The 22,618-nt window shown below is 38.2% G+C and overlaps 1 protein-coding gene across 1 annotated transcript in view; it reads left to right on the top strand.

Moving 5' to 3' along the window:
* The window catches only part of L3MBTL4 (L3MBTL histone methyl-lysine binding protein 4), a 336,612-nt gene that overhangs the window by 110,588 nt on the left and 203,406 nt on the right, over window positions 1–22,618 (top strand). Inside the window, 5 exon segments of the mRNA XM_059704912.1 lie at window positions 2,205–2,309; window positions 3,364–3,499; window positions 6,045–6,136; window positions 7,569–7,723; window positions 8,752–8,828. Coding sequence (XP_059560895.1) covers window positions 2,205–2,309; window positions 3,364–3,499; window positions 6,045–6,136; window positions 7,569–7,723; window positions 8,752–8,828 — 565 coding nt within the window.

The following is a 22,618-nucleotide window of genomic DNA, read 5'->3' as shown; positions in this document are numbered from 1 at the left end:
AATTCTGAAATTATAATAGATATACTATAGGATTTAGCAGAGGAGTAAGTGTGTTGACCTTGTTAGAGGGGAAATACAAATATGGATAGAAAAAGGCAGAATAAGCCCTTTGGGGATGGATTGAAATTAGATGAATCTGTTTGAACTTATGATTCCAAAAAATACATATGTGTACATAGATTTGCATATATGCGTGCATGTTTATGTGTGTATGTATTTGTATGTGTGATCTGCATGTGATTGTATAGTGAAGGAACTGGACAACATTGTAGTTGTGTGATCAAAATTAACATCACCAATGGGGAGACTCATGATCATCATGTGGCTGCAGATGTGATATCCTAAAAAGGACACAAACATCATCACCCATGTAGTATACTGGCAAAAGAATGTATACCTGAATCTAATCAGAAGGAAACGTCAGACAAATCCAAAATGAGAAACTTTCTATTTTAATAAAATGAAGGAGAGGAAAGACTATGTTCTTTAAAAATGTCAGTGTTATAAAAGATAAAGAAATGCTATGGAGAATGTTCCAGATTAAGGAAGACTAAAGATACATGCCAACTAAATTTAATATCTGACTCTACACTGAATTTTATTCTGGATGGAGAAATATGATATAAAGTTCATTGTTGGATAGATCAGAAAAAGTTGAACATGAATGGAAGATTAGTTAAAAGTGTTGTGTAAATATTACATTTACAGAGGCTGATAAATTAGCTATTTTTATGTAAGAGAATGTGTTTATTCATAGGGAGAATGCTAGTATACTGCTCTTAAGGAAAATATTTAGTATTTAGGAGTAAAGGACCCTCAAATGATTCAGAAAAAAATCATATGCGCATGTATATGTATATCTATTTCTGTATACACACAGACACGAGAGCAAGGGAGCAAATGAAAATGGTAAAGCAAATGAGGTGGAATGCTAATAAGCCTTGGCAAAGGCTATAAGTATTCTCTTTACTGTTTTGTTCTTGCAACTCTAAGTTTGACATTTCCAAATGCAAAGAGTTCTTCAAAAGAATAAATTTTACTTTAAAAATAGGCATTCATGTGTTAAGCAGTAATAAATGGTAATGCCATTAGTGGTTAGAAAGCAGCTCTTTGAATTAGATTTTAATAATCATTTTCCATTAGTATACTTATAAGTTTATTTGCAATTAAGAATAAATTGACTAGTAATGTGGAATCTGCTTGAAACTGCTCAAAACAAATAGTAATTCAGCAACGTTCTGGGAAATAATACCAGTATTAAACTAAATAATAATGAATGGGAACAAATTAGAAAGTTTATTATGAATTAGATTTCATTTACAATAGCAATAAGAATTAAAAGGTACACAGAAATAAGCATGACACAGCATTTTTTAGTCTATGTGAAAATTTAAACCATCTTGGCCAGATAAATGATAGGATTAAGTGGAGGGGAGCAAGTTGCTGAATTATAAAACTCAATATGATTAAGATTGCTTTCTTGATAGAAAGACTCACTATAAACAGATAAGCCAGTGAACAGAATAAAAAGGAAAAAAATAGAGACCCAAAAATATGTTTCACAGAGATAACTGTACAGATCAGTGGACTATTCAAAATATTTTGTTCAATACTTTGTTTTCCATATGAAAAAATAGACCCCTACCTCACACCATAGAAAAAGTCAATTCCAGTTGCATTGTACATTTAAATATGAAGAACACAACTTTAAAAGAGCACTAGGAGGATATCTGTGTAAGTTCAGGGTTGCTGGGGATTTCATAGGCTAACTGTACAACATGTATAGGAAGTAATTGATATATTTTAATACATTAAATTTTTAAAAAATTCTCCACAACAGAGTCATCATAAACAAAGTGAAGAGCCAAGTCACAGACTGCGAGTAGGTTATATTATAATCAGCAAAGGATTGTTTCCAGAGTACAGGAAGAGCTCCTTCAAATCATTAATGAAAAATGAGCAAAAGGAATAATTCGGGAATTCACAGGGCATAAACTTTGTAGATGAATTATTTCAAAGCACATAATTATGATCAAACTGTCCTTCAGGGTCAAGTATATAAGGGCATCTTTCTATCTTTAGCTCTAGTACTGAGCTTCCAGATAGTACAGTAAATTCCTGATTGTATATATAGCCACACCGTGTTTTAATATCAAATTGTGAATATATTTCAGTGGCTAATGTTATATCATGAAATCTCACAGGACCAATCCTTTCCAGAATACGAAAATGGTTTTCAGGTTGGAATGAGATTAGAAGGCATTGACCCCCGACATCCATCTGTGTTTTGTGTACTTTCTGTATCTGAGGTAAGAGATGGTGTTATCATCTTGAGCTAAATGCACAGTGAAGTGACAGAAGAGAATTTTCTAGAGAATAATAAATTGGGTACTTTCTGTTCTAAACAAGTTCCAGTACATTATGATTTTATTTTAGTCAATGATGGGTGAAATATGTTTCTTAATGATCTTTTTCCTCTGAAGATTAGTTTTTGTTTTTTTTTTTAGTAAGTTCTTCATCCTTAGCAGGTAGTCTTGATTTAATTGGTAAATAGCTTTCACCTGAGGTTGATAACAATCAGTGAATCCCACAATGTTGCTTTCATCCATTAGAGGAGACAAAATTATTAAAGTTTTAGCTAAACTAATGAGAAATGCATATAAAAAATATCCATGCATATGAATTATGTATTTCCCATAAATATATGCATTTTGTGAAAATTATATAAAGAGCCATTGATGAAAGTAAATGGCTTATAAAATGTCATATTTATTAAACATTTTATATTACTAAGTTGACAAAAGAGCTGTATATTTTTAATAGCATCAAATATAGAAATCTCTGTTCACTTAATTTACTGATTAATTATAACTATTAAACTTATACAGCATGTCTAGAGAATGTATTTCTCAGACTGTTTTATTATTTCCTTTATTGAGTATGCTGGATTTATATGTTAGAGTTTAAATAAGGCCACATCTATTTGGCTTTTGCTTTGTACTTTAGCTTACTCTATCTTGGGATATGACTCCAAGCCAGACAGTAGGAGATGGGGTTTCTGAAAGGAATATTTGACAGGTATTGGGTTAATAAATAAACTCATTGAATAGATGTGTAAATTGACCTCATATTTCTAGATTGAAAATTTTTTGCAGAAAAAAATTTTAGGTACTTGAAAGACAAGTGTATTTTGTCTTATTTAGATGTTGTCTATAAATTTGTTCTATAATACAAACACATTTAGATGGAGGGATTGGGTCGCATATGTTGATAGAAATGACAGAATATATGAATATTTTGTTAATGTTTTGTATACTTCAAATACATAACACAATGAATGATTGCAAACATTCCATTTTGCAGGTGTGTGGTTACCGTCTAAGGCTTCATTTTGATGGTTATTTAAGCTGCTACGATTTTTGGACCAATGCTGGTTCCCCTGACATTCATCCAATAGGGTGGTGTGGAAAGACCAAACACGAATTGCATATCCCTAAGGGTAAGCAAGGATGGAAAGAGAGTGAGTGGTTATTTCAGCTTTATTTTAACAACATTTCATGAAAGAATAATGAGATCCTGGTGTGATTTGGTTTTCGAAATGAAAGTTTGGTCATCAAAAAGGAGTAATTCTGTAAGGATATGATTCTTAGAAATAAATGTCTTTTTAATAAAAGCATCAATGACTGCTTGAGTCAGAGATTCTGATAAAACAACTAGGTAACAGAATTAAAATCTTATGATAGCATTTTATTTTAAATAAAGTTTATTAAACTTTATGAGGAATAAAGAAACTAATGCTTAAATTGTGATTAAAATGAAATATCTAAAATAATGAAATCTCAGTCAATGATATTGTGCAGTGAGAAACTTGATTCACTGACACTGTTTCCAACAGAAATCACAGGAAAACAGAGAAATATGAAAGAGAAAATATTTCACTGATCCAAAAATATTTATTGAACCTGTTTTCTTTGGGCCAATAACCTAATTTTGTTGTTGTTTTATACCAAAAGATAAAGACTGGCAAATGTGACTGAAGCCATTTTTATTTGCTATGTGCTAGTGAGGTGAGGATTTGACCAGTTGAAATGCCAATGGGCTCATTGCATTGCATACAAATCTACACTAATAAAAGAGAAAGATGCAAATTGACCGTACCTTCATGACACCCACCAGCCAATCAGGAATGAGTATGCAAATTAACCCAACAAAGATGGTGGGTTAATTTGCATACTCAGGCACCAAGAGCAGCTGGGGGAGGGGCAGGAGGCTTGTGTCATCGCCATGGTGATGACGCAGGCGGTCCCAACCGTCCCAGACTCTCTGGGCTTCTGGGCAGTGTCGGAAGGCGGAAAGGCAGCTCTGGGCTAGAGCCTAGGCAGAAAGGCGGCTCTGGCCAGAGTGAAGGCAGTGCTGGCAGCCAGGGGAAGGAAGACCCATTCTTGCACGAATCTTTGTGCATCAGGCCTCTAGTTTCTGTATAAAGTCTTCTTTGATATTAGATGATTTGATGACCCTGGAAACTTCTGGAGTTAGTATATAGTCATTTTATTCTTAGTAACCAACTCAGGGTCCCCTCTGGCATCTGTCCCTGAGACTAATAGCAGAATACCTTAAGATTAACTGCTGGATTTTGTGGAAGCTGATAATAGGCCATAGGTTCATTCATTTGGTACATATTGATGGAGCCCTTACTCTGTGCAGGCACTGGGGATATAGGACTGAATAAGATAAACAGTCTCTGCCTTCATGGGGTTTTCATTCTAGTGGGGAAGTATAATATAAACAAAGACAAAGATTCAGTATCAGGCAGTTAAGGGGTGGGAGGTCAGAGAGCATCACAGGGACACTCTGACTTAGTGTGATGAGGAAATGCCTGAGAAAGTGGCGTCTGACAGATATGTGGGCGAAAGGAGAGAGAAGGCAATGTGGCTGCATGGATAAGAGCAGTTGTTGGAGACAAAAGCAACAGTAAACGTCCTGGGGTCAGTGTGCTTGAGGAATCACAAGGAGATGAATGTGGCTAGAACAGAGCAGCGAAGGCGGGAAACCAGGAGAAATGGAGATGCAGCCTGGCTTTGAAAGGTTTGACTTTTATTCTGAGTATAATACTGGTCTAGAACCCGTTTTCTTTGGGCCAGCACCCTGTGAACCACTTTAGGGCACATGGATGGGAGGAGGATGCATTTTTTTAGGGGAATCTACAAAGCTATGGATCAGAAAGCTGGATGGTCTTTGGATTGTGAAGGTATTTCTGTAATTTACACCAAGTGTCTGGCACCTGGATTATTGTACCACCAGGACATCTGGTGGCCTCGATGATACGGCTTCTTCTGGAGTGATGAGGAAAACCTAGAGAAGTAAGAAAACCCTCTTCTAGTTACCAGATATAGGAGATATAGAACGTATATTTTCTAATTCCCAGGGCTGGCTAATTATAGTTTCATGAAAGTGGGGTTTTGTCATTTTAATATTTTATAAATCATAGTCTTTAGTATTTTTTAATACTAAAAATATGTGCAGATAATAATATGTCTCCTTCCTTTGACCATTTTGGAAAGTCCTAATGGGATATGAGACATCCGCCAAGCAACCAGGGTACCAATTCCATATCTTAATGAATTTTAAAAATTTGTAGATGGGAAATCAAACTCAACAGTTTTGAAGTTTATACATGAAAAAACATTGAAAGATCCCTTACCACCACCACACTCTCCCCGCCCCCACCCCCCCGCCCCAGGGGAGGTGAGGGCATGTGCTGGGGAGCGGGAAAGGCCGGGGAGAGGTCAATGGGGGGAAAAAGAGACATATGTAATACTTTAAACAATAAAGAATTTAAATTAAAGGAAAAGAGTTGTAGAAATAACAAAAAAACCCCACAAAAATAACCAACAACATTGAAAAAACCTAGAGATTTTAATTTAAATCTTTTGTGTTCTGCTAAAGGACATTTAATTTCTGGAAGAAGACTGAATAAGAATTATATATTTAGCATGCACATGGTTACATTTGTGGGTATCTTGAATAATCTATACTTTTTTTAGGTTATAGAAAAGATAAATTTGTTTGGATGAATTATTTGAAGGCCTGCAAATACCAAAATGCTCCCAAGAAATTATTCAGAAACAGAAGTTCTGTAAGTATTTTCTCCCTCAGTATAAATTAGATTTTTCTTTGAGCTTAAATTTTTAAATATCCACTATATATTATGTTGTACTTTAATTTTTAAAGAATTCCTAGCTTCCTGTTGACCTTTTTTCACTTAATATGTCAGTTTCTTATAGGCATATCTTTTTCTTCCCTTTAAACATATAATTAAATACTTTAGATGGAGAGTTGAAAACTTTATATTTAAAGCCTTCTAAAATTTAAAATGCCTTTCATAAATGTTTTTTTTTTTCCTGTGCTTTTTGTGAGTTAATCATTTAAAGTTAATTTTGGTGTTTTGAGACCAGTAAACGCCCCAGAGAGACTTTGAATGTACCCATCCTAGTTGGATTTTTGTGTAATAACAATGAGGGTAACATTTTATACAGATTCAAGAAGTGCATGAGAATTTGAGTAGAGTATACTCATACCATCTATGTCCACAGCAACCTAGCAAGTCTTAAGGAGAGAATGAGGATAAGTCACAGCCCTACCTCCTCTGAGCCCATGGGCCCAGCAGAGAGGCCACACATCAGGGAAAGGGGTGGGAAGCCTAGAGTCTTGCACCTGTGGGCCGAGTCCCTGTGTAGGACACCTACCCAGCTTTTCCAAGCTTCAGTGTCCTGATGTTGAAATCAGTGTTATACAGTTTCTCTATATGGTTCATAGAATGTATCAGGGAAAGAAATGTGAAATTGCTTTGAAAAATGTAAGGTGCTTAAGGAAAACAAAACTCAGGGGTCAGTATATATAGTAAAGAAGTAGGAAAACCCTCTTCTAGTCACCAGATATAGGAGATATAGAACATATACTTTCTAATTCTCAGGGCTGGCTAATTATAGTTTTATGAAAGTGGGGTTTTGTCATTTTAATATTTTGTAAATCATAGTCTTTAGTATTTTTTAATACTAAAAATATGTGCAGATAATAAAGAGCATTTGGATATTTCAATTATAATTTTATTTGTGGGTTACTACATGTATTCCTTAAATATTGAAAAAGTCACTAATTTCAGATCTGATCAAAGTAAATAATTTTGGTGCTAAAGAGTGGTATTTGGAAACAAAGCCTCTGGGGAGCCGAGGAAATTATTTGATACTACTGTATTCAGTAAACATCATATTTTAAAATTCATACAAATTACTGTAAGAATTGAAGAAGAAGGAAGATGACCCTGATAAGGGAAATAAGCCTATCTGGACAAAGAAAGGAACAGCACAATGTAAAAGCTAATCTTTCGATCTTTGTTCTGAATATAAGCTTCCTAACAGTTTGTTGGGTTATTTTTACTGGCATTTGCTGGCTTTATTCAGAAGGGGAAGTGTTGAGACCCTGTAGACTTTTCTGATGCTAAACATCATAGAAGTTCTGACCATGCTCTGTCCTGTTTGGTGTCCTGTTTCTTTCTGGCGCTGTGTTAGAACGGGCCAATGCCTAAAGAATTTCAGGTGGGAATGAAGCTGGAGGCTGTCGACAGGAAGAACCCTTCACTGGTGTGTGTGGCAACCATAGCAGATATTGTTGAGGACCGCTTGCTAGTGCATTTTGACAATTGGGATGATATTTACGACTACTGGTGAGACACCATTGTGTGTTTTATTTTTGTGTGTTTGTGTTTTGTGTTAAGAATTTCTTTTCATTCCAGTATTGTCGCTGTTCTGTTTTTGACGTTATGAACAACAGGAATTCACTACCACACAAATTGTTGAATTTGAGCCCGAGAAACGTTTCCTTCATTCCACGAGAGGTTGCCTAATGAGGCCCCATCCAAAATAATATGACCAGTTCAGGGCACTTCGCTGTATTTTGTCTAGTTTGTAAGGGAAGCATTTTCGTGAAGAGGAAGATAAGAACTTGCAATATTTTTTCCTGGAAAATGTTGAACTCGCCCTGTCGTATTTTTCAAAGGAATGATTCAGGGAGGATGGAGTGAATTATTTGAAAGCCTGTGGGAGCAGAGAAGATGCTACAGTGCCATTAAACAAACATTGCATGAGTTAGAAGGGTTTTCCAGGCAAAAACCTGACGTATGGAAAAGGGCATGGCAAAATAATTTTAGTAGCATTTCTTCATAGAATGTGCTGAATAACCAACAAGTCCCTGCCTCAGAAGGATACCTTGATTCCTTCCTTGAACTAAGGAGCAGAGTAATGATCAATTGCTGTCTGTGTCTTAGGGAGTGGAGTCTGAATTCTTTGAAAAGGAGACAAAAGGAATGTGTAGTCATGTGGAATCTGATTGGGCTGTCCATAAATTTGGACTGGCCTATTAATATTTTTCCTTGCTGCTAGCAAGAAGTGGTAGAAGAGGTTTATTAAAATGTCCATTCTTTGGGGATGTTACTGGAAGTTCATGTTTTAGTCAAATACTTTTTATTTTATACTTTTAAATTTCAAGAAGGTTATGTAAAAGAGAAGTTGGGTCACTCAGCTTGCAACATATAGTACTAAAATTACTTCTAATTCTCTTTAGCTATAAACTAATGTTTTAGCTATGAAATAATATTTTCCATGATATCTCTCCATATGCAGAACGTTCATTACTCTTGGATTATTTGTCTGGCCTTGAATAATATGGGGCCTAAATAGAATCCTGTTTTTGCAGGTGTGATGTAAATAGTCCCTACGTCCAGCCTGTTGGTTGGTGTCAGGAGAATGGAAGAACTCTGATAGCACCCCAAGGTGAGTGGACATGCTGGGTGTTCTTTTAAGTCATTCTGTGTGAGTGGTAATGGTCATTCTTATTTTCATTTATATAAACCACATTTAAATAAAAAGTGTATGATGAAAATACTGTGCAAGGTTCTGTTGGCCACCAAGTAACCCGAATATCTAAAATCTGCACATCCTTCCCCATAATGAAAATAGACTGTTTTGTAAAGGTGAATTAGACATTAAAAAAAATTGCTAAGTGTTTTTATCCAACAAAATGAGTGCTATTACTATAGATCAACATTTAAAACAAGCTATTTCTAGCTACATAATTTATCTCATAATTTATGTTAATTCATTAATTGAGCCTCAGATTATTAAATATACTTAGCTTTGGAGTTGGATATAAGAAATCTAAGAAGTGAGAATTAATAATGACTTGCCAGATCCCTTTACCAAGCCAACTTAATGACAGCTAAATACTGAAGTAAGGACTCTCTAGTTATTATATTTTTTTTCTCGTTACAGGAATATTAAGAAACATTCCTTAGAGATTTGCTGTTTCAATTCCGCCATTTTTTATTAAATTTATAAGGGTGATATTGGCTAATAAAATTATATAGGTTTCAAATGTGCAATTCTAAGGTACATCATCTGTATATTGCATCGTGTTCACCACCCAAAGTCAAGTCTGCTTCCATTACTATATATTTGACTCATTTACCTTTCTTTAAGAAAATATATTTTATTGATTTTTTACAGAGAGGAAGGGAGAGGGATAGAGAGTTAGAAACATCAATGAGAGAGAAACATTGATCAGCTGCTTCCTGCACACTCCCTACTGGGAATGTGCTGGCAACCAAGGCACATGTCCTTGACCGGAATCAAACCTGGGACCCTTTAGTCCGCAGGCTGATGCTCTATCCACTGAGCCAAACCAGTTAGGGCGACTCATTTACCTTTTACTACCCATGCTTTCCTCTGGGAGCCACCACACTGCTGTCTATGTCCATGTGTTTCTATTTGTCTTTTTGTCCTGCTCATTCATCTGTTGCTTTCAGGTTTATATTTGACATCTTAGTGAAATCATATGACTTCTAACCTTCTCTGTCTGACCTACTTTGCTCAGGATGATATTTCAAAGATGCATCTGTGTGTTTAATTTTAAAATGAATTAGATGTAGTGGTTGTGTAATCTTAACATTTTTAAAACAAGTGTTCTAGGAGAAATCTGTTTTATTTCAATAAAAATATAGAGTAAGGAATGTGTCAGAATGGAGCAGATGCTTACCTTTTAATTTGAATGATTCTGGATCTTGCTGTTTTTAAATCTACTCCCTCCCCCTTAGTTATAGGAAAATACTAGGATTTCTCAACAATTTTTTTTTTAATTCAGTGAAAAGAGTTCAAGAATTAAAGACAATCAACAAGCCAAACAAAAACCATACCCTATTAAAAATATTAAATTAGTCTTTAAAGGTTTTATAAGATAATATATAGTATCTTCTCAAACTCTGATTTTGATGCACAGATAGCTTTAGAGTTGCTTGTCCTATTTTTCTGTAAAACTGGCTAAGGCTAGCTTTAGACAGTGTTCTTTAAGATGAAGTGAACTGTTGGTCAGATCTCAGAATGGTGGTTGGAGTTGGCATGCCTGCAGATGGAGCACACACCCTTCCATTTTCCTCCAAAGAAATCACTTCCATGCTGCTTGCTACCTGCTCACACTAGACTGTACGATGGACTCAGTGTTGAAGTCCATAACCCATCTCTTGGTGCTGTGTGAGTCTAGGAATAGTCTGTGCAGCACATTAAGGATAAAAGGTCCAGATCATTCCATTGTTAACATGAACCAAGGACTGAGAGAAACCCATCTGACACATCCCAGGTGAGGCCCAGGTTTAAGGCCCTGATTGGATGTAAATAGGAAACTATTTCCTTCCTAAAGTCAATAAAATAACAGCAGAACTCAATCCAGGCTTGTAGTTTTTACTGTAGAATTAATTGTTTATTGAATATTGTCACCATCTGAAATCTGAGTGATGGTTGAAACCACAGACTAATTTAGTAATGCACATTTTTCATTTGAGGAGCAAATTGTCTTCTCAAAGAGTTCTTAAAATTCTTAGGATATTTTATCTGACATATAATGTTTAAATTAGAATCTCACAGTTAAGCTACCTCTAAACCTTACACACTTTCCAGTATTCTTTTTACTAATTATAGTATTTTTATACATTTGAGTAAAATTTCCTGTGTGGACATGTCTTCATTTCTCTTGGGCATAAACCTAGGAGTGGAATTGCTGGGTCATATGATAAGTCTGTGTTTATTATATTGAGGAGCTAACACACTGTTTTCCAAAGTACTTGTGCCATTTTACATTCCCACTAGCAATGTATAACAGTTTTTATTTCTTAAAATATTTGTCAATACTTGTTATTTTCTCTTTTCTTGATTAAAACCATCCTACTGGTTGTGAAATAGTATATCTCTCTGCTTTTGACTTACTTTTTTCTAATGACCAGTGATGTTGAATATCTTTTCATGTGGTTATTGGCCATTTGTACATCTTCTTTATCTGCTTAAATATTTGCCCATTTTTAAAATTGGGTGCTGTTTTTATTGTTTATTATTTAAGTATTATATTCCTTTACTATTCTTAATTATTATTGTAGGAGTTTTTATGTATTCTGGTTATTAAACCCATATTGTATAAATGATTTTCAAATGTTTTCTATGTAGATTGTCTTCTTTACATGTTTTAATTTTTATGTTTTAAATAATTTTTTATTTTTCAATTACAGTTAACATAAATATTATATTAGCTTCAGATGTCGAACATAGCGATCAGACATTTCTATAACAAGGGATCACCCTGATAAATCTACTACCCATCTGATACCATACATAGTTATTATAATACTAGAGGCCCGGTGCACAAAAATTTGTGCACTAGGTGGGGGGGTCCCCTCAGCCCGGCCTGTGCCCTCTCGCAGTCTGGGACCCCTCGGGAGATAACGACCTGCTGGCTTAGGCCTGCTCCCGGGTGGCAGAGGGCAGGCCTAATCCCTAGGTGCAGCCCCTGGTCGGGCTCAGAGCAGGGCCGATTGGGGAGTTGGGGCGCCGCCCCATGTCATGCACAGAGCAGGGCGGATAGGGAAGTTGTGATGCCACGCTCAGTCACACTCAGGGTAGGGCCGATGGGGAGGTTGCGGTGCCATGCCCTGTCACTCACAGAGCAGGGCCCATCAGGGGGGTTAAGGTTCCATACCCTGTCACACACAGAGCAGAGTCAATCAGGGGATTGGGGACCTCCCCCCTGTCACTCACAGAGCTGGGCCCATTAGGAGGTTGGGGAGCTCCCCCCTGTCACTCAAAGAGTAGGGCCGATAGGGGAGTTGGGGCACCGCCCCCTGTCACACACAGAGCAGGGCGGATCAGGGGGTTGGGGTGCCGCCACTGTCACAGTCAGGGCAGGGCCGATGGGGAGGTTATGGCTCTACCCCGTCACACACAGAGCAGGGCCCGTGGGGTGGGGGGGTTGGGGCACCGCACCCTGTCACACAAGAGCCGCAGGGCAATCAGGGGGTTGGGGAGCTCCCCCCTATCAGGCACAGAGCAGGGCCAATCAGGGGGTTGGGGCGCCTTCCCGTCACGAACAGAGCAGGGCAGATAGGGAGGTTGTGGCCCCACCCCCTGTCACACACAGAGCCACAGGGCAATCATGGGGTTTGGGCGCTGCCCCCTGTCACACTGATCCCGGTGCCGGGAGGCCTCGGGGCTCCGCTGATCCCGGTGCTGGGAGGCATATTACCCTTTTACTATATAGAATAGAGGCCTGGTGCATGGGTGGGGGCTGGCTGGTTTGCCCTGAAGGGTGTCCTGGATCAGGGTGGGGCTACCCACTGGGTGCCTGGCCAGCCTGGGTGAGGGGATGATGGCTGTTTGCAGCTGGTCACACACCCTTCAGGGTGGGGGTCCCCACTGGGGTGCCTGGCCAGTCTGGGTGAGGGGCTGAAGGCTGTTTTCAGGCTGGCAGGTGACAGAAGCTCCCAACTGCTCCTTTTTTTCCTTTTCTTTTTATTCTGGGCCAGCTTTAGCTCTGAGGCTCCAGCTCTGAGGCCTCAGCTGCTGAAAACAGATATCTGGTTTGTTTCGGTTCTATAATCGAAACTCTGTATCAACTCCAGCTCTGAGATCCCAGCCGGCTGAAAGCTGGTTTCTGGGGTTTAGTTTAGCCTTTATATTTGTTACTATGTTTCTTAAACTGCAAGCTCAGAAGTCTGCGGCGGCGGGGAACGTTGCAGTCCTCCGTCACTGAAGCAAGCAAGCCTCATGTTCAGTTTAAGCTGCCTGGCTGCCGGCCGCCATCTTGGCTGGCAGTTAATTTGCATATCTCACTGATTAGCCAATGGGAAGGGTAGCGGTCATATGCCAATTATCGTGTTTCTCTTTTATTAGATAGGATCATTAACCATATTTCCTATGCTATGCCTTGCATTCTCCTGACTGTTTTTATAACTAATTTGCACATCTTAATCCCTTCTCCTTTTGCACCCATCCTCTCAAACCCCCTCCCATCTAGCAGTGATCATAATTGTTCTCTGTATTGATGAATTTGTTTCTGTTTTTTAAATGTTCATTTATTTTGTTTTTTAGATTCTACATATAAGTGAAATCACATGGCACTTATCTTTCTTTCTCTGACCCATTTCACTTAGCATAATACCATCTAGGTCCATCCAAGTTGTTGCAGATGGCAAGAGTTCATTATTTTTATGGATGAGTAATACTCCATTGTATATATGTGCCACTTCTTTTTTATCCATTTGTTTATTTATGCTTTTTATGATATTGAGGAAGTTCCCTTCTATTCCTAGTTTGTTTTATCATCAAGGTATGGTTCTTTATTCTGTAAATATTGTGTTAATATGGTGATTGCTTTTTGTATACTGAACCAATCTTGTGTTCCCTGGGGGAAAATCTCGCACGTGTGTGTGTGTGTCACACAAATATTTCCAACATGTTGTTGGACTTGGCTTGCTAATATTTTGTTGAGCAATTTTGTGTCTATATTTATAATGTCATTCACTTTTGAAAAATGTTTATATCCTAATAGAGTATCTAAAGCTGCTGTTAGTGCTACTGAAAAACAGTATGAACATCATTTCAAAATTTTAGTTAGCTAAAATGTTCACAGTATGATTACTTGTCTTAATGAGGGATTTAACTCTGTCATAAGGGGTTTCCTCTTATGGCGTTGAGAGGGTTGACCCTTCCTGGTAGCCTTCTTTGAACCCCAGGACACTTCCCATTTGATAGGTGATATGTAAAATGAAAATACAAGTAGATTAACCACTTAATTGAGGTGTGAACAAGAGAGTGGAGTGCAAAGAAAATATACACAAAGAAAATGTGAGTAAAAATTGGGTTAAAGCAAAGTTTAGCAATAAACAAAATTGCTTAAAACTTGTGATGAGTTATGATTATTCTGGCCTATATGAGTGCACCAAAGATGATAGGTCCCTATTAACTGCAAAACAAAGGAAAGATATGAATGAAGTCATAGATAGTAGAAAGGTCCATGAGACAGATTAATAGAATTCTGTGTACACAGGTAGTTCACAAACAGGAATTTAAACATGAGATTTTAAAAGGAAAACCAACCAGCTCTCTCTGTATATCTGTATCTATATCTATATGCCTGTATCTATATATCTCTATCTCTATCTCTATCTCTCTCTATATCTATATATCTATATCTATATCCACATATATATCTATAATCTATATATAGATCTGTGTCTGTGTCTATGTCTATATGTTTACATGTTTATATGTTTATGTTTATATGTTTATATATATTTATAGTTTATATGTAGTAAAAAATGAAAATAAATTAATATTATCTGTTTCTGTTAATAACTTGGCTCCAAAATTTGTTAGCCATAGTTATTTTACTTAAAGTGAATTTATATTTTAAGCATTATTTATGTATATAGATTTTTGCATTACATCTTATTTTATGGTTTTATTGTCAGAAAAAATGTATTTACTATATCATAATGTGTGTATGTGTGTGTGTGTGTGTGTGTGTGTGTGTGTGTGTGTGTGTGTAATTGCACTCCTGAGAGCAATTAAGTCTGAAAGTGGAACAGCATGTGAAATCTGTACAGGTGCCTCTGGTGCATACTCAGATTCTCATAGGCGCCAGTAAAAGAGCCTCTTCAAAGATAAAGAGGGGGGAAAAAAGGCCAGTTCTTAAAACATGTAAATTATAAAATGTAAAGGTGCTTTTCACTGATATAAATTTAATCCAAGCTGTTACATATTTTATTCAGTATATTTCTAGAGAGGACTAACAAATATGGCTGGGGCTTCTGCTCCTTCAGAATCAATCTACTGGAATTTTAGCTGAAGTTACAAAAGGAACCTTTGTGTATAAGTGTTTGCGTGAACGTGTTTTCAGTTCTCTAGGGTAGAAACGTAGGAGCAGTATTTTAGACTCTACCACAGGAAGTGCCCCATTTTACATTCCCACCAGCAGTTGTGAGGGTTCCATTTTCTCTATATCCTTCCTAACACTTGTTTGTGCTTTTGTTTATAGCCATCATATTTAGTGTATTTTGAACTTTTGTTTTGAACCTCATTTTTCTTAAATGTCCTATATGACTTCACATATTTAACTGTTTATGGCAACTTTGTGAATTGTTGTCAGTTATTTCAATTTCCTAGTTGAAGAACTGAGGTCCAGAGAGATCAGGTAGCCGGCCCAGACATCTCATGTGGTGTGTTGGGGACTAGTAGCAGGCCCTGTTAGTGGACTTCAGGAACTCTTTGCTGTTTCCTCCTCATCATGTTGCTTTAAGTCCTGTTTCTGCCTGTGTTGGAAGGAAACTTTTAGTAGAGGGCTGGGAACACAGGAGAGGGAGAAGTAAATTTCAACTTCATATGTGGACATCTTGGTATTTGAAGCAGTGTTTGCAATAGTCTTTGAAGGATCTGCAAAATTTTAACTGCGATATGGGGTCAAAGAGGATATTAGGTAGAAGGGACAGAATACACAAAAGCAAGATGACAGTATACACAAAACCAAAATGGGTTTCACTTTTGTTTTGGAGCATTGATAAGGAATTAGTAGGAAAAGAATTTTATGAAAGATCTTTAAAAGTGAGAATGAGAAGGGATAGTGAAATCTCTGCTGCAACCATGGTTAGGGAGCATTTATTTGGCAGTAGTAGGCCAGATGAGAAAGGGGAGTAAAAGACCATTAAAGAGATTCATGGTATGTGAAAATAGGAGTATAGACCTTCACCAGGGCTGTGGGAATGGGGTTAAGAAGAGGTAGACCACTTGGATTGCTACTTACTTGATTTGGCAAGTGACTGAATAAGAAGACATGAATAAGCTATTTAATCAGAATTTCTTATGGTCTAGAGGGCTCTGCAAGTTGATGGGCCAGGGAAATAAATTTGGTTCTTGACCTTATAAGACTCTTTTCTTGTAAATACCATGTTCTACAGTAAATGCATTTTAATGTGATAACAAAAAGCCACTCCAAGTGAGAAAACAAATTAAACTTGCATATTTTGCTAAGTGTGAGACAGTTTTTATAGCCATTTGATACAATGTGCAATATTGTTTTATGTTATGTGTCTGTGCCTCAAGTAGACATTCTACTACCATAGTCCCCATAGGATATTACTGTGATTCCATCAGTGAGTGATCCTGCCGCTGCAGCATAAGATACCATTATTTGTTCTCTTGTTTAACTTGATTGCAAATCATATCACTGTTTCCCCAAGGCATCTCACACAGAGTGAATTCCCAACACTTTTTATAGTCACAGTGTAAAAGGATAGCATTCTCTTTTGCTATAAAGAGTGTTCGATCAACTAAATTCTACTCTTTGTGAATTAAATTTTGTTTTACCATTGAATTCTTATACATAAAGAATGAAGCAGTGCACATCTTATAGTTAAACTTCTTTAAAATAGAAATTAATTGTGTATTTTTCTTATTATAAAACTACTAGAGGCCCGGTGCACAAAAATTTGTGCACTCGGGTGGGTCCCTCAGCCCACCCTGTGCCCTCTCACAATCTGGAGCCCCTTGGGGGCCCCTTCCCCTGGCTGCTGGCACCAGTTTTCCTCCGGTGCCCGGAACCCAGGCCTTCGCTCTTCGCTGGGAGGGGCCCACACGGTGGGCGAGGGGCTTAGCTCTTTTAAAAATACTTCTGAATGTTTGGTAAATAACCCTGTAGGAATCTACTTTCTGAAACATGCTGGTTGTTAAGGGCTGATTTGGGTAATCAACAAAATGTATGTTAAAATCCTAATCCCCAGAACCTCAGAATGTACCTGTATATGGAGATAAGATCTTTAAAGAGGGGATTACATTAAATTGTGGCAGTTCCAGTGGGACCCTTAGCCCATCTCACTGAAGTCCTTATAAGAAGAGGAATGTTAGGGTCCAGCCCCAGCAGGTCCAGGGGTTCCCAAAGAAGGAATGACACAGAGGCAGCGTTCAGGTTATCATCATAGCCAGGTTCTCTTTTTATTGTCCTGTTACATCTATATTTATACTATTTGATCCTATAAACATGCCTCTGTAAGCTTTTTTTTTTTTGCATTGGGTCCATTTATTGGGGGGTCAGTCAAAGAGGGAGCTGGCTAGGGTGGGGTAGGCCAGCAGCTTGTCTGGCCCCCGAGAAACCCAACTTAAGTCCAGAGCCTCGAGGGCTTAGAAGCCAAAGTCTTCCTCCACCTTTATCTGCACGGGGGCCAGCTCCGGAGTCAGCGGGACTCCTGCCCAGTGCCCTTCCTATGGCACTCGCCACCTCTTCCAACTGCTGGGCCCCTTGCCAGGGGCTGGGCTGCTGGCTTCTGTGGGCGCTGGCGTCCTCCTGGGCGGGGACAGCCCCTCTTTCTCTGGAGGCTCGTTCTCAGCGTTGCCTGGGTTGGGGGCGTCTCTGCCCTGGCTGCCCTCGTCCTCCAGTAAGATGGTGAACTGGCTGGCCCGGTAGTTGTCACCGTAGGAGTCCAGCACCTTCATGAGGAACCTCCGCTCCTGCTGGAGTCTCCATGTTATCCTCTATATCTGATGGAGCCTGTTCAGGACCCGCTCCTTCGCCTGCTCAATCTCCCTGCAGCGCCGATCCAGCGCCTGGTACTTCCTGCGATTGAGTTCCCGTTGGCGCCGCCCTTGCTGGCCTCAGGCTGCCGCCTCCTCTTCGTCTCGCTCCTGGAGGCTGGAGCTGCCCAGACCCCCAGACACGAACTCCACTTCAGTCTCAAGCTCGCTCTCCAGGAAGTGACCACCTTCAGCGGAGGCAGCGCCAGCTCCCAGCCGGGAGGTGCTGAGAACTCCTCAAAGCCCATGGCTACCATGGACCCCTCTCTCTGCTCCAGCTCCATTTCTCCCTGGCTCCCGACGCAGAACTTCCAACCTTGCAAGCCTCTAGTTTAAAGTGGCTTGTGAAACTACAGCCCATCTGATTTCACAGCCAGGCACCCAGGCCCTGGCCGCTAAGCCTCCTGGGAGTTGTAGTTCTCTATTTCCGGCTTGCCTCCCTCGCCCCACCCCCACCCCAGTCCCAACTGAAAGGCCCTGCTGGCTGGTCTAACCCTGTGGCCAGGCATCTGAGTCACCTCGGGTCTTTATTCCTGTCCCGACACCACGCCATCTGACCATGGAGACTCTCCTCTTGCGAGGCCCCTGGGTCTCCTTCTGGGTCTCCTCAGCCCAGGTACTGGATCGCGTGCCCCAGCAGCGATACAGCCCTGGTGCCTGGGTCTCCTTCTGGGGCCTGGCTGTATCGCCCCCGGACGGGATGGCGTGCCCCAGCGGCAAAAACAGCCCCGGCGCCTGGGTCTCCTTCTGGGTCTCCTCAGCCCAGGCACTGGATTGCGTACCACAGCTGCAACTCAGCCCCAGGCCCTGGGTCTCCTTCTGGGGCCTGGCTGCGTCGCCCCTGGGGTCCAGATGGTGTCCCCAGGCAGCTATGCAGCCTGGCCTCTGGCCCCGCCTCTGGGTGTTCTCACATCACTGGTGATCAGTGATCTGAGAAGCCAGGCAGACATCCGCCTCTTCCCTGCCCCACCCAGCTTCTCCCATTACTGGCCCAGGGCAGGCAAAGGCAGCCAGGTTCTCTTATCACAGAAGCCGGCAAAGGAGGCCTGGCTTCTCCGAGCAAAGGCAGCTGGGTTCTCTGGCTCTTGGCTGCCGCCTGGGTTTCCGATTGCAGTCAGCGGCAGGCAGCTTCTTCCCTCCTTCCCCTTTCGCCTCCCAGCATTGCGCCTATGTTGGCAGTTAACTGCCAGTCTTAGTTGGCAGTTAATTTGCATATAGCCCTGATTAGCCAATGAAAAGGGTATCGTTGTACGCCAATTACCATTTTTCTCTTTTATTAGATAGGATAGGAAATGTGTAAAATATGAAATGTTATAATGAATAAATTAAATATAATCCCACCATTAGAGTTTACCATTATTATTTTCATTTATTTTTCAATATTTTTGTCTCTTTACTTAACTTTATGTTTAAAAATTATAATTGTTATCTTAGCGTTCATACTGCTTTGATAACCCTTTCCCCCATTTCATTTGAAAATATAATTTTCTTTAAATAGTCTTTGTGGACCTAGTTACCAATGACTGTGTACTTCTTTATATTATGAAGCCAACACAGTTTATTTAGGGTTTTCCTTTGTATTTAACATTACCATTTTTCCAGTTTTTAAATAATGTTGGAAGACATCCTTTTAAAGAAATGGTTACATATATTTGCTATTTCTTTATGGATATATGTGGAATTATTGGATTAGAGAATATAGAAAAAAATTTAAGCATTTGATAAATATTTCCATATTACCCTCCATAAAGTTTATTTCTTCTAACAACAATATTAAAAGTTTAAAAGTAAAAGATAAAAATTAAAAGAATACCAGATTTCTCAAATTATTGGTAAAATTTTCTATGAATATTGTGTTACATGGACTGTATTTATTTTGCTTACATTTTATCCACAAGTCCTAGTATATAAAACTATATAATAAATCACATTTCTTTTTAAAAATATTTCAAATAAAATACTTTATATATACAGATTGAATTAGTAATCAAAAATCTTCCAACAAATAAAATCCTTGGACCTGGTGAATTATTTCAAATATTAATTACCATGAGCTAATGAGTATATCAAATTGATCCAAAATTTTAGTGCCTGAACACATTAAGAATCAATTTCTTGCTCCTGTAGTAGGGCAGTCATGGTTGATAAGGGTTGGTTCTGCTCTATGCAATTATTCTGGAACTGGGTCTCTTCCAGGTCCTTGTGACTCTTTCAATGAAGTCTGAGGCTGGGAAAAGAGCTGCTGATGGCACAGGAGAGGGCTTTAGGGGCCAAACTTGAAGTGGCTTATTACATCGTTTCTACTTATTCCTTTCATGGAATAAGAGTCCAGGAAATGTAGCTGCTCAGTTATTTTCCCAAGAGAAAAAGGAAAACGTTTGAACCATTAGACATTGTATGCTATACATATTTTGCTAATTCCTATACAATTGCATGTACATGCACACATACACATTCATACATCCATATGTTCATGTCCTTTTAAAATTTGTTCATGCTATAAAAATGGGATTATATTTATACATATTTTTCTATCTCATTTTATCTTGCTCAACTATGTCTTATAATAAATCTCTTTTAACTCATTTAATATAGTTCTAATTCTTTTTTTATAAAGACTATATAATATTCCATGATGTGTTGTGTCAAAATTAATTCAGCATTTTCTCTATTGATAAAAAATTACTTAAAACTGCCTGTATTGATATTTCTGTGGAATTTAGAATGTAACAGAGGTATATGCTTATTTCTACATTATATATATATATATATATATATATATATATATATATATATATATATATATATATAATTGATTTTTTACAGAGTGGAAGGGAGAGAGATAGAGAGTTAGAAACATTGATGAGAGAGAAACATCGATTAGGTGCCTCTTGCACATCTCCCACTGGGGATGTGCCCGCAACCCAGGTACATGCCCTTGACCGGAATCGAACCTGGGACCTTTCAGTCCGCAGGCTGACGCTCTATCCACTGAGCCAAACCGGTTTCGGCTATTTCTACATTTTTAAATTGTAATTCTACTAATCAGACTTGTTGTGAATGAGTGTGAAATGCAAGTTTATTTCCACAGAATAAAGCTATAATAATTAATACTTTGGGAACTAATGAAACATATTTTGTAGTAACAACAGCAATTGGTTTCTAGAATCATAAATTGGCTGGACTTGCTTATCAAATATTCTAGATGTTTGATGAGCAAACAGAAATATTTTAGTGAATTAATGTTTTGACAATTTAACTTTACTTCATAATTATCTTACAAAGCTAAAATTACATTAGCAAAATTTATAGTATAACTATTTTATTTAATTATAACATTAACCATTAAGGTTTTTTAGGAACACAAATAATTGCTATATTTCAAATGGCATTGTGCAATTTCCTATAAATTCTGTTGACATAAGCAATGTAGGAATTCAAAGAAAATTATAAATTACTAATTAATTAATTGAACAGATATTAATAAGTGCCTGCTAAGTGTGAGGCACAGCTAGGAGCTGAGGATATAACAAAGAACAAAAAGGACAACATGAGGAACAATTACTCAGTGGAATGTTATGTAGTTAGTGAAATTGAGAGAAAATTAGAAGCAAAATAACCAGTGTGTTTTTCTATAATGTTGGATATTGAGAAAGAGAGAGAGAGAGAGAGAGAGAGAGAGAGAATCCCCCATTGCAAATGCCTGCCAGTTACCAAATGTTGGGTTATATTAGGTAGGTGCCATGCGCTTTTCAAAGGCAATTCTGCTCAGAGCTCAGCCATGTAGACAGGTTGGTGGTTGTTTTTTGGTGATCTCACTAGACATAGAAGAGACTCTGTTTCCTTAGTCTATTCTGAATATTCTTCATTTCGGCCTTATTTTAAAATAATCAGTTACAAAATGAGCTCTTTGACAAGTGCCTGAGATAATGAGAGTCCATACTGTAGTTCAAAGAGTTCTCCATGTGCTTTCAGACCTGAGTGATGACCAAGTAACAAATATGGCATCTTGTTGTAAATATAATTAGTTTTCAGAAGGTAAAAGAAAAATAAGTATTTTGTGAAAGTTTGTCTAGAGGTCTAAAGCTGTATTCAGGGACAATGGTGACTAGTTCATAGTCTTAAGTGTCCCTATTATTTAAAAAAAGAAAAAATTCTATTACAGTTCAATTTGGCAAGACAAGTATAAAACAGACCTAAGGGAAATAAGAGGAAGGAAAGCGTAAGAATAAAATCAGCAAATGAGATAATTAGAAGAGACAAAAGAAAATAATAGAACTGATGAATAAATCTAAGTACTTATTTCTTAAAAGGAAAAAAATTACACACAAGTTTGACAGTCCTCTGGCAAATGTAATTAGGAATAAAATAACACCAACATAGAAAAACAAAAAACCCAATTAGATGGAAATTTTTAAAAATATAGAGTGTTTTATACCATGTTTTACCAATATATATATTTTAAATCAAAGTAATAATAGCAAACCTGGGAGATTATAATTACAAAACCAAATAGATGCAGCATTATTGGAGAGATTCTATATTAAGTTCATGCTTTGACATTAGACTCTGCTTGTGAGTTTTTTAAAATTTGTGAGGAGGCTATCTGGGTGTGAGCTGGCTCTGCCAAGTACTCATATCCCCATTTGATCTTGGCCAACCTGCTTATCCTTGTTGAGTGAATG

This window comes from Myotis daubentonii, chromosome 8 (assembly GCF_963259705.1).
Source record: "Myotis daubentonii chromosome 8, mMyoDau2.1, whole genome shotgun sequence".
NCBI classification, from domain to species: domain Eukaryota; kingdom Metazoa; phylum Chordata; class Mammalia; order Chiroptera; family Vespertilionidae; genus Myotis; species Myotis daubentonii.
The sequence above is the reverse complement of the archived record's forward strand: the minus strand, read 5'-3'. Positions and strand labels throughout refer to the sequence as shown.